The 10,861-nt window shown below is 37.7% G+C and overlaps 1 protein-coding gene across 1 annotated transcript; it reads left to right on the top strand.

Moving 5' to 3' along the window:
• Window positions 1-2,790: 2,790 nt before the first annotated feature.
• Window positions 2,791-9,487, top strand: LOC101846792 (molybdopterin synthase catalytic subunit). Its single transcript, XM_005091726.3, has 5 exons — window positions 2,791-2,883; window positions 3,256-3,361; window positions 4,298-4,448; window positions 5,544-5,667; window positions 7,947-9,487. The coding sequence occupies exons 2-5, from the start codon at window positions 3,265-3,267 to the stop codon at window positions 8,064-8,066; spliced, it is 492 nt and encodes a 163-aa protein (XP_005091783.1). The 5' UTR covers window positions 2,791-2,883; window positions 3,256-3,264; the 3' UTR covers window positions 8,067-9,487.
• The last annotated feature ends 1,374 nt before the right edge of the window (window positions 9,488-10,861 follow it).

Raw genomic sequence — 10,861 nt, 5'->3', positions numbered from 1 at the left:
TCAATTATAATATGTCTCATTAGTCATTATAACCCCAAAAGCTTGCCTTCAGCTTCTAAATAGTGGAAACAAAGGCTTGGTCATTACTGTTCACACACCATATTTTATATCCTTTGATAAACGCACAAAATTTGTGAGTGGATTTCATTGAAAAATGTTGATCAAAAGCCGAACGAAGTGACTAGCTGTACGCTATTGACGGAAACCTGTTGAGTACACAGGTCTCATTAGATCTAGTAATTATTCAGGTTTAAAATACATACATGTCAGTTAGGCACCTTTTAGTTTCGTCTGAAATACAAATACTTTAGGCATTGGAAACTAAAATTTTATTTACAATTCAGCCATCATTAGCCTATTTAAGTATGGCTAGCCTGCCAGTCTAGCCTCCTTAAAGTATAGTTAGCCTAGCCATCTAGCCGTACTTAAATACACTAGCCTGCCAGTCTAGCCGTACTTATTTTAGGCCCTATTAGAAACCTTTTGAGTACAACAGGTCTCATTAGTAATTATTCAGGTTTAAAATACATGCACTGTCAGTACGGTACCTTTTGGTTTCGTCTCAATAAATACGAGTATTTAGATATTTCAAACTAAAAATCTATTTACTATTTAGTAGGCCTAGTTTTTGCTGTTTGTCAGTCTAGGGGTGTACTGGATAATGAAGTGCCATTAGCATCAGCTACTCTTTTATTCATTTCATTAATTTATTATGTGTTTCTTTGCCAGATCGATGTCTTGTTCTTTGCTAAAAGTAGAGAGATCACTGGTATCAAGCAAGCCAAGCTTGAGCTTCCGTCCAAAACCTCAGCTCAAGGTATCCTCAAGCACATCCTTTCTACTTATCCAGGGTAAGTGTCAAGTGCCAAGTCTTCCAAGTGGAGCTATGTTTTCATTTCTTTTTTCTGTCTTTTTTTTTTGGTGGTGTTTGTGAGTTTAATTTGGGCTGTAAGAATTTTCAAGATAAAGGAGGGTGTGGGGTGGGGAGGGCTAGTCTTTGTAAATTTTATTTTAACCAAGGAGAGACAAGGAGGAGAAAGAAAATGGGAAAGATTTGAAAGATTGAAAGAAGAGGTGGGAAAGGGGAGATATGAAATTACAGATGAGGTTTAACTCATTCGCTACGCCGAGCCGTGGGGGGCGGCGCGGCTAAAGGGCCGTCAGTCAGTACGTTAAGCCGCCCCCGGTGGCTCGAGAACCGATCTTCAATTTTTGCTTAGATTCTATTCCAATCCACATATCCATGTTAAAATAAAGGTCATAATATAATGTAGACTTTCGGGTCAAGCATTTCCACTGAAAATCGGAAATTTAGATTCAGTTTTGAAACGTGATTTCGTAGTTTATTCGAATGTGTTTTATCGCGATACCAAAATTATAGCACAGACACCAGTCTTAGTAATTTTACACAACAAAATCTATCATTATTTTGACAACTAAAGAAATGTGGGACTCTTTTTTATAATATTGATACGATTGGACTCATATTGCCATTGCACTGTTATTGAGAAGTCAATATTTTTGAGTGCTAGATTTAATCTAGATCTAGGTCTAGATCTAAATTGTCAAAATATTTTTTTCTCCCCAAAATCACTACTTTTTGATGAAGTTAGACAAAAAGTGCCACTCAAGACATGTATAGGTTTATTCCAAATGCAATTCTGAATAATTCCATATAAGATACGAGTGGGTTTTTTTCTGTTTGTGATAGTTTTTTCAAGATTATAAATTTTTTTTTTTTTTTCAATATCGGATGTTATGTTCAAAATGTACAAATATTATGGAATGTAGGTAAATAACTACAAACTTTTCTATATTTTCCAGTTCTATATTCATTTATGGTTATTTTGATGTATCATTTAACTAGGTGCAAACATATTTTTTTAGTTTCACCAAAGATTATTAAATTTTTATTTTTAAATTTTATCCGCATCCAATCAAAATTGTGTTGCATAATCGTCTCTTACAGGAACCAAAGTTGAAAAATACCTAAATAAACATTACAGATGTATTCTACAAACCATACTGAAAATATTGGTATATAATACGTTGATATTTATTTGAATTTGTGGCCCCAAAGACCTTTTAACTGCCCACTAGTCATCATCTCATTCGCCCTCCCGAAAAAAAATTCGTCCACAAGCAAAAATAATACGTAGCGAATGAGTTAATACTTTGAAATAGGAAGGAGAGATATAAGAGAAGAGGTTTTAAAGAAGTTACAAAGTTAAGAAAGTGGAGTGAGATGGGAAGAAGGATTTTGTCTGTTTGAAAGAATATTAGAAAGATTTGGGGGGGGGGGAGGGAATAAATATATGGACACGATTTACATTTGTGAAGAAAACGGGTGAGTTGTAGGGAATGTTAAAAGAATCTGTGTTTTAACAAAACATGCATACAGCTATATAATGGGGAATGTAGGTGGGAGGTAAACTCTCTAATATATAAGTGAGAATTTCCTCTCCTGTGGATAAAGTGATTGTCAGCTATAGTGGAGGAAAAGAGGAATAGGGAATATGCATGCTAAAGCAACTGGAGAAAGTAAGTCGCAGAGGTAGCTTAACTGCACATTTTGACAATTGATCCGTTGGGGGGGGGGGGGGGGTGTCATACGTTATACTTAATTATTTAGTTTCTTACAATGAATAGGAGGCTTTGGTGAATGAGTTTGTTTTTTCATGACTGATTGTGTGCACCTTGGGAATGGTCTATTGTCTCGTTTATCAGGCTTAGTGTTCTCAAGAATAACATCATCTTGACCCTCAACGAGGACTACTTGGAAGGAGACGACGAGGTTGTGCTCCAGAGCCGAGACGAAATTGCAATTATACCCCCTATTAGTGGAGGCTAGTGTGCTGGAGGTCTAGCTGACTTTCGTTATATGTAAGTTTCAAGGTAGACAGTATGATTTAAAATGAGGATATTCATTATTTAAGGTTTACATCATAGTGAGTCAAAGTTGGAAGTCGACCTCAAATTTTCTTTTACTGATTTTAGTCTTTTGCTATAGAAACACAATTGCTAAGTAGTTTTATTTGGTTGTAATTTATTTTCAAACACTTTAAAGATGTATTATTGATATTTTCTAGTAGCTCACATCATGTCATTTTCTTACCTCAGCTTATGTAAAGGAAGTTAAATAGTTCAAATATTGAATGAGCTGTTCTTTTGTTTCATCAGAGCTGATTTATGCACTTCACCGTGTACATGGTGTGTCATATCTGAAAATCACAAAAATGTATTTTGTTTCTGCAGTGTGATAAAATGGACATAGTTGATGTTACAGAGAAGAAGTTGAGTGTGGATACTATCACTGAACTTGTTTCTGATGACACGTGTGGGGCAGTCTCATTATTTATAGGTAAACATTTTTTGATCAGTTCACAAAGCAAAACGTTTTTTCTAGTCCTTCCATCTCACTGTTAAAGAAAAGCTAAGAAATCCTTGGCTTCTAACCAGGGAAATAAAGTAAGCATGTTTGAGTTAAAGTTTTTTACTCACTTGATATTTTAGGTGCCACTGTTGTGTATGAGAGAAACATTTTCATGAAAAAGGGGATGAGATGTAAGTTTTTTCAACAGTGTCTCCCAAACTGCTTTCTGTAGGAGAGGGATTACTTATTTTTTCAATCATGGTTTGACTTGATGTGCTTAATCTTGTTGAAAATGGGGACTTGACTTTTAAAAATGTTTCGTTTTATTGTACAGAGGCTACTATTTGATGGTTCTGGGTCTTTATCACTTAAGCTTTCTACTTTGGAAAAGGGTTAAAGGTAGAGCACCCTTGTCCTGACATAATATGAGGTAGTTTGATTTCTTGATGACAGTGACGGAAGGGAAATATTATGGCTCAGCTGAAATGACCTTACAAATACCATCTGTTACTCAAAAGAACTTATTGTATACAAGACCTAAAACTAAATTTCGATCAGCTAAAAGCAAATGATATTTGCTGTAACATTTCCTGCAACTTACGTGACAAAGCAGTAGCCCTTTTTATGGTTTTAGTGTTGATCCCTCAAGGGGTGTGAGATTGAACTAAGGCACTCGGCCAGACTTCCCACTACAGGAGTGAGAAAAGGTCAAGGACTGAGCGTATATCAATGGGTTTATTTAGAATATGTACGGTATGTGATCTGTTATCAAGTTCATTGCATCCCTATTTTGAATGTTGTCGTGTTTTAGCTCCTTATATAAAAAGAACATTGATCCGTATGTCAATTGATAGTTATAGAAAAGTTTTGTAACTATTGTTATGAATACCAATACCTAAGTTATTCCAAATGTTGGCTGTTCAGGAACCACTCGCAACAACTTTGACAACAAGGAGGTGCTGAGACTGGAGTATGAGGCCTACGAGCCCATGGCCAAGAAGAAGATGCTTGAAGTATGTGCGTCCATCAGGCAGCAGTGGCAGGTCCACAAAATAGCCATGATACACCGCATAGGGTGAGCTCTTATAGAAATAACAAATTTGTAGCTTTAGTACAAGGTTAGATATCGATGGTGTTATTCTCTGTTTTAAACCTGGAAGAAGTGGGTCGACTTTTTATTTTATCAATAAAACATTTGCCAGGGTTATTTTGCAGGTCTTCAATACAAGTCATGAGTCAGCATGCACAATAAATACTATAACTTAGGTATCTAACATTAGTTCTTGGTGACTTTTAAGTTGATCAGAAAAGCATCTAAGAATTATTGATAGATACTTAAATAACCGTAAATGTTTGTGCAAGACAAACATTCCAAAATAGGCGGAAACAATGCTAAGTATTTATAGCCACCCATTAACATGGGAATGTCAGTTGTCGACCCCAGTAAATGACTCCAAGAAAGCAAGGCAGATATATAGAAATTCATTTTTACCAATTGCAGTGAGGTTACTGTACATACAGTGCTACAAATAAAAGAGAGGGAGAGAGAATGCTCACAGGAGTTGTGCGAGCATGTAATACATATTTTCATGTGTTGTCTTATTGTGTTTTTACGCAAGTGGAAATGACTAAGACAAATTGTGAAATGGGCTGACAAAATGAATTACGTCTCGGATTTTAACAATTTGTAAATATGGAATATCGAAAGACACAGTAGACTTGAACGAAATGGCATAAAAAAGAAATCTATCATTCTGACCCCAGTGTCGATTTTCGGCCAATATCTCCATTCTTGGATTGTGAGAAGTAACTCACTTTGTCAGCATGTCTCATAATTTCTCCTTGCGAAGTGAATAAAGATTATCATTGTCATGAAAGTACTGAAGGCTACCTTTGTGTCTTCTCTTATCATTTTGAGAGCAGAAACTGGAAATTTGGACAATTTGGCTTTCATTAAAGCACACATTTTGTAGCTTGACGCAAGTCAGCGCTGTATTGTTTGAATCCTGCCTTAGTTTGATAGTTATCATCCTTTAAGACAGAGCATCTGCTCAGTGTAAGACTCCATCACACGTCAGTTTTCAAAAAAGCATATGACGGAGTGTAACACTAAGTATGGCATATTATCAAACTGTCTGAATACCATACTGAATTTAATTTCTGTTTTTAGGGTGGTTCCTGTCAAAGAAGCGAGTATCATCATTGCCATTTCCTCAGCACACCGAAAGGAGTCTCTAGATGCTGTTCAGTATGCCATCAACACTGTGAAAGCTGTTGTGCCTGTTTGGAAGAAGGTAAAGGGAAGATTTTCATAACGGCAGCACTGTTTCTTTGTGTATATATCAGGGTGTCCAGGGAGGTCGTAAAGTCAAAAAAAGTCGTAAATTCGGCGCCCTGGCCGTGAAGGTCGTAAATGGTAGTAAATGTGCAATGAAGGTAGTAAACATTTGGTAAACGGTAGTAAATTCACCTGCGTACAGAGTGATGAAGCCTGCAAGACTTTTCAGTGAATGGAGTCATAGCCACGGTACTCAGCAATTACCAAGTTCCATCTTTTGTCAAAGTAGTACAACGATCTTTGAGTAGTATCAGTATCGCGGAACTCGAATATTTGAAAACTGAATCCGATGAGGTCATTAAGTTCATTTTTGCTGGTTGCTATTGTAATATTCTTTCACCTTTTCCCCGTCTGAGAGTACGTTTCAGGCAAACAGATGGCTATGGCGGCAGGCGGAAGTGAATGTGATACCGAGGCTTGATCGGGAAAATCAAGATCTACTTTCGCTTTCGTTACCACCCTGAAATTTGCGGGCGATAGACTGTTAATGCAACATTACTTTGTGACATGCGGGTTGTGCAGTATAAACGCTGTGTTGCTTCGCAAATAAAATTTAATCAGTCCTTGGACTCGTCACTGTGCTGTCACTTGTGGGGGAAAAAAAAGAAAAGAAATATACAAGCGTCCTCCGATTTTTAGATTGTCGGGCTTGCCATCATGACAGGTCAGTTAACCTGCACACGTTTGCTCCACAAGATATGCTATGGCATCGTGTGAGCACCGGCGTTTGTTGGGGTCGCTAAAGTTCATTCAAACTCTGATCATTGCAAAGTATAGGACTACGGAATGGGGCAGAGGATTATTGATTTTTTTAAAAGATACACGGGGGGGGGTTGCTGAAGGCAACACCAGAGCACAAAAACTTGGAAGCAAATTTCAGAATTTTGATTAGATTTAGAGCTTTCTACAAAGCGCGCGTTGGTGCAGGCCGTGTGTGGAATCGAGATCCTTCATACCTTGTAAGCTGTGTTACTCTTCATACCTTGTAAGCTGTGTTACTCTTCATACCTTGTAAGCCGTGTTACTGAAGTAAAGTGTTGGCGTTTCATTTGGTGAGTGACAGTAAATTTTAACTATATTGTAGCTTTCTGTTCAAGACTGGTAGAAAAGTTTGAATTTTGCCAGGTGGCGGCCGGAGCCTACAGTTATGGATTTTAGACCACCTAGGGATCTTAAACGTGCGCAACTTGCACATGGGACCTCTGAGATTTTTCGCCCTTTTCCGAGAAGGCTAGGTGTAGATCTTTCCTACAAGAAGATCAGGGGTGTGGCTGAAAGACAGCAGTAAGGAGCCAAGGAGTAGCAGTAGAAAGGCCACAGAAAGAGTCAGGAGCCCAGAGAAGGGGGCAAAGGAGGGTGGGGGCAGAAAGTGGAGACGAAAGCAGATGACAGAACATTGCTAGAGAACAGGAAAGGAGGTGAAAGGAGACAGGTTTAGAGAAGAAATTGTTTTGGTCGCTTCCTGGAATCAAACCCCTGACCTTTGAATGCGAGGCCAACACCTTAACCTCTAGGCCACGCTAGCCCCTGAAGCAGACTTTGTGCTGTTGAGGCTAGAGAGGTGAGCAGAGTAAGCTTGATTCCCCGTCTGGACTTCTCTGTTGACATCCACCCCTTGGTGCTCATAAGAGCTTAAATATCTTAATAAAACTCAAACTAAATCTAGTGGCAAGGGAGCGTGCGATCGTGTCTCTATCCTCCATTTTGCTGACTGGACTTTGTTGTGTGTTATAATCATTTCATATACTGTGTAATATTATGTTATTGATGGTGCAAATGATCTCCCCTTTTTGAGCAGGTGTGGGGCTTGATTTGCTGGGTAGTAAATTTTTGTTCCAGGTAGTAAATTTTTTCTGGAAATATTGCTGGACACCCTGATATATGTGTATACAGATTTGTAGTCATGAAAAGTTGTATTTTCAAGTAAGACTAAATGTTTTCAGAAGACTTTTTGGGATTAAAAAAAAAGAGATCAGACATGTCAGTCAAGTCTTTCTTCGAAAGTGGGATTTTTTTTGTTAATTGAATGAGGTTCATGGCATTGTTTTCAGGGTTATTTTATCAGATACCATAGATTTAAAGTGAATTGCGGGGTCCGTTTACTTCTTTTCAATGTTACTGTTGTCATAATCTGTTCCTAATGAAATATGGCTTTGTTCATGCTGACACACTGTAAACTGTAGCCCATCAGCAACACCCCAAACTATTGCAATAATTCAAGCATTGTTGTTTTAGGAAATTTATGCTGATGACTCTTCATCCTGGAAGCAGAACAAAGAGTGTGCATGGAGTGAAGATTGCCCGGCAACAGCTTCTGGCCCCGCAGGTTCAAGTCAAGGGACAGCAGATGACTAGAGAAAGACAGATGAATTAGCACAATGATGAGTTTACAATAAAAGCAACAGTCATAATATTGATTCAAATTGTCCAATTTCAAGCCATAAGATATTTACCTCTGGACTTACAGTTGTGTGATTTGATTTGATGATTTCTCAGTCATAGTGAATTTTATTTTGGTTGTTGTTTTAGTTTATTTTGTATCCGTAAACTTGAAATGTGGCATTTATCAGAGTTGGGTTTTATAATGGCTTCTAAATTGTGTGGACGGATGTGTAAAAAACACAAACACTCTAAAAATTTCTTTTTGAATATTGGCTTGAAGGACATGTTTATGTCGTCACACACATATATATATATGTAATGATATAATAATATATATATGTTATAATTTATGATTTAATCAGAGAAATCAGTAGAAATGAAATATGTTTTTGACTCAATGACCATTCATTGAACCCTTCCTTTTTTTTTTTTTTTTCATAATGGATACCATAATCACTATATATTACCTTCAGTTCCTCAGGTTATTTCTCAGGTTTTGAAAAACTAAAATTTGGAGAGAAAAAAATCTACTTGAGAGAATTTTACAGATACAGTCCAGCAATCACATAGCGAAATTGGTTGGTGGGTTGTGGAAATTTATTCGTTGTACAAGAATTTCCAGCTATATAAAATACATTTGAACCTGCTCTAATTGCCACCTCTACAAGACAATCACACGTACAAACCGCCACTTCCCATTTCCCCCTTACGTCTGGAAGATGGCCACTTTTTCTTTCAACATTGGGTGGCCGTTATTGATAATTTAGAGACAAAAGTTGGACAATTGGTTCAAAATTTTACTTGAATTATGCCACCTATGTCATACCAAGAAGCCTGTTGGTTTGGTATATAGCCGTCTTAATTTTTACAAATTTGGGTTTTTGACATTGATTTTTGTATCCATCTTTGTCAGGATCAGCCGTTTTATCTGGTCTGAGAAACCTTTCAGCTTTTTTTTTTCTGCCATGGTCCACTCTTTTCTACGACTTCACCTAGACGTAACTTTGCAGAATGCTGGCAAGCTGTCACATTGTGTGTAATCTCTTCTGAAGAGGAAATGCGTTGGCGCACATAATGACAATACCTGATATGTGGCCACGCAACCGCAGACTACCTATATCAAGAAAAGTGTGCAAACTAAATCTAATGCTGAACATTTCTGTGACATTTGTAATGAACAAGTCCTTGATCTACACTATTGCCCTCGGCTTAGACTGAGAGGGATGGTAAGCCTATGTTCATACTATGCCCACTCTCTCATGGCTACTTCGGTAAACGGAATTTGCAGTAGTTTAATTAGATCTACCCTCACTGACAGAAATGTTTTTGCTACATTTGAATTGATTACGTCTTGTGCGTGTTTTGAATGTAAAGAATATAATTTAAAGAAAAAATCAGGACCCGAAAATCTATTCGCTATTTGTGCATGTTCGCTATGTGAGTGTTAGACTGTAGTTGCTCAATCATTGAAATGAAAGGTTCTCCCCAAAATGAAAACATTTTTTGTGCACATTATGTAGGTACCCTTTTTATTTTTGCAAAAAGTAGTGCAGGAGACTGCATTCTCATTGCCCCTCGGATGCCTGTGTAATTTTCTTTTATCTACAAAATCTGAACATGAAGAGTGTCTGAGTGGGAGCGCATGGTCTTGCATGGAGGCAGACAGATCGTACATTTGCCTGCAGCAAGACTTTCTAGGCTTCATTATAATGCTAGCTTGCCGGTATGAATGATGAGCATAGAAAACTTATTGTGCCATTTTCATGTCTCAGAACCTGAAATGTCTTGTCATTTTGTTTTTGACTTCCAAAACTATGTGAGGAGCTCCAAGAAGACCCTTTGGAAAGGGCACAGGATTTTAAGATATTGTGAAAATTAGACCTACGAATATCTGTCTTTAACAGATGAAGTTTTATGAAATACAGAAAACTTATCTTTTGGACTGACATTTCAACATTTCCTTTGAAGAACCAAAACTTTATACAGCAAAATCCAAATGCCCCTTAGTAAAGTGCTAAATGCTTAAGAATGATGGAGCTTGTCAAATATGCAACAATGTCAGATTTCAAATTGTCCCCGGCAGGTTTCCTCAGACCCAATCCTTCTTCGCTTTTCATTTAGTTTTGCTTCCGGTTCCTACATTTTGGTTTCGGGAATGGGTTGTTTGCTGATAGTTGTGAATATTGCAAGTCATATTTACAGCTGAAATGTTTGAAATGCATGTCATTTATTTGTAAGTGAGTTACAGAGTGATTATAATCAGGATGTGTTTGGTTCCTCATGATGAGAAATTTGATGTAATTGTGTTTTTGAAAATATAGTTGGGTTTTTTTTTGGTATGTACTTTACTTTTCTGATCCAGCAGCCATTTGGGTTCTAGCCCTTCAGTCTGTCGATATGGCAAAGAATTTAATCGGCTGTGCTTTGTTGCTGTATAGAGTATTTTTTATATGTCTGGGGAGGCAGATAGGTAGGTGCTACGCAGGTTGCAAAGTGCTGGGCAGTTAAAGAGGTGGTGTAGTACTGTTTCATCCTGGCAGGCGCACAACGAGCAGTCGGGTGGGGTATCCTTACGGATCCTATTAAGGTAGGAATGTGGATGGTTGGCAGGTGCTCTGGTGTGGTTTGCTTCTTCTTTCCTATCAAACATCTATCGTCCGTAAAACCTCTTTACTAAAACATAGGTAGGAACTTAGTGGTATGTGTTGTGTTGGCAGGTGAAAGATCATGACTTGTTCTCTTCTACTCGGGGAATTTATTGCATCTTT

The sequence above is a fragment of the Aplysia californica genome, unplaced genomic scaffold (genome assembly GCF_000002075.1).
Source record: "Aplysia californica isolate F4 #8 unplaced genomic scaffold, AplCal3.0 scaffold00035, whole genome shotgun sequence".
NCBI classification, from domain to species: domain Eukaryota; kingdom Metazoa; phylum Mollusca; class Gastropoda; order Aplysiida; family Aplysiidae; genus Aplysia; species Aplysia californica.
This window is presented reverse-complemented; position numbering and strand designations above follow the sequence as displayed.

Coding starts and splice junctions, on each gene's coding strand:
- LOC101846792 (XM_005091726.3), top strand. CDS start 3,265: ATGGACATAGTTGATGTTACAGAGAAGAAGTTGAGTGTGGATACTATC. Junction 4,449..5,543: donor GCCATGATACACCGCATAGG/GTGAGCTCTTAT, acceptor TTCTGTTTTTAG/GGTGGTTCCTGTCAAAGAAG. Junction 5,668..7,946: donor TTGTGCCTGTTTGGAAGAAG/GTAAAGGGAAGA, acceptor TTGTTGTTTTAG/GAAATTTATGCTGATGACTC.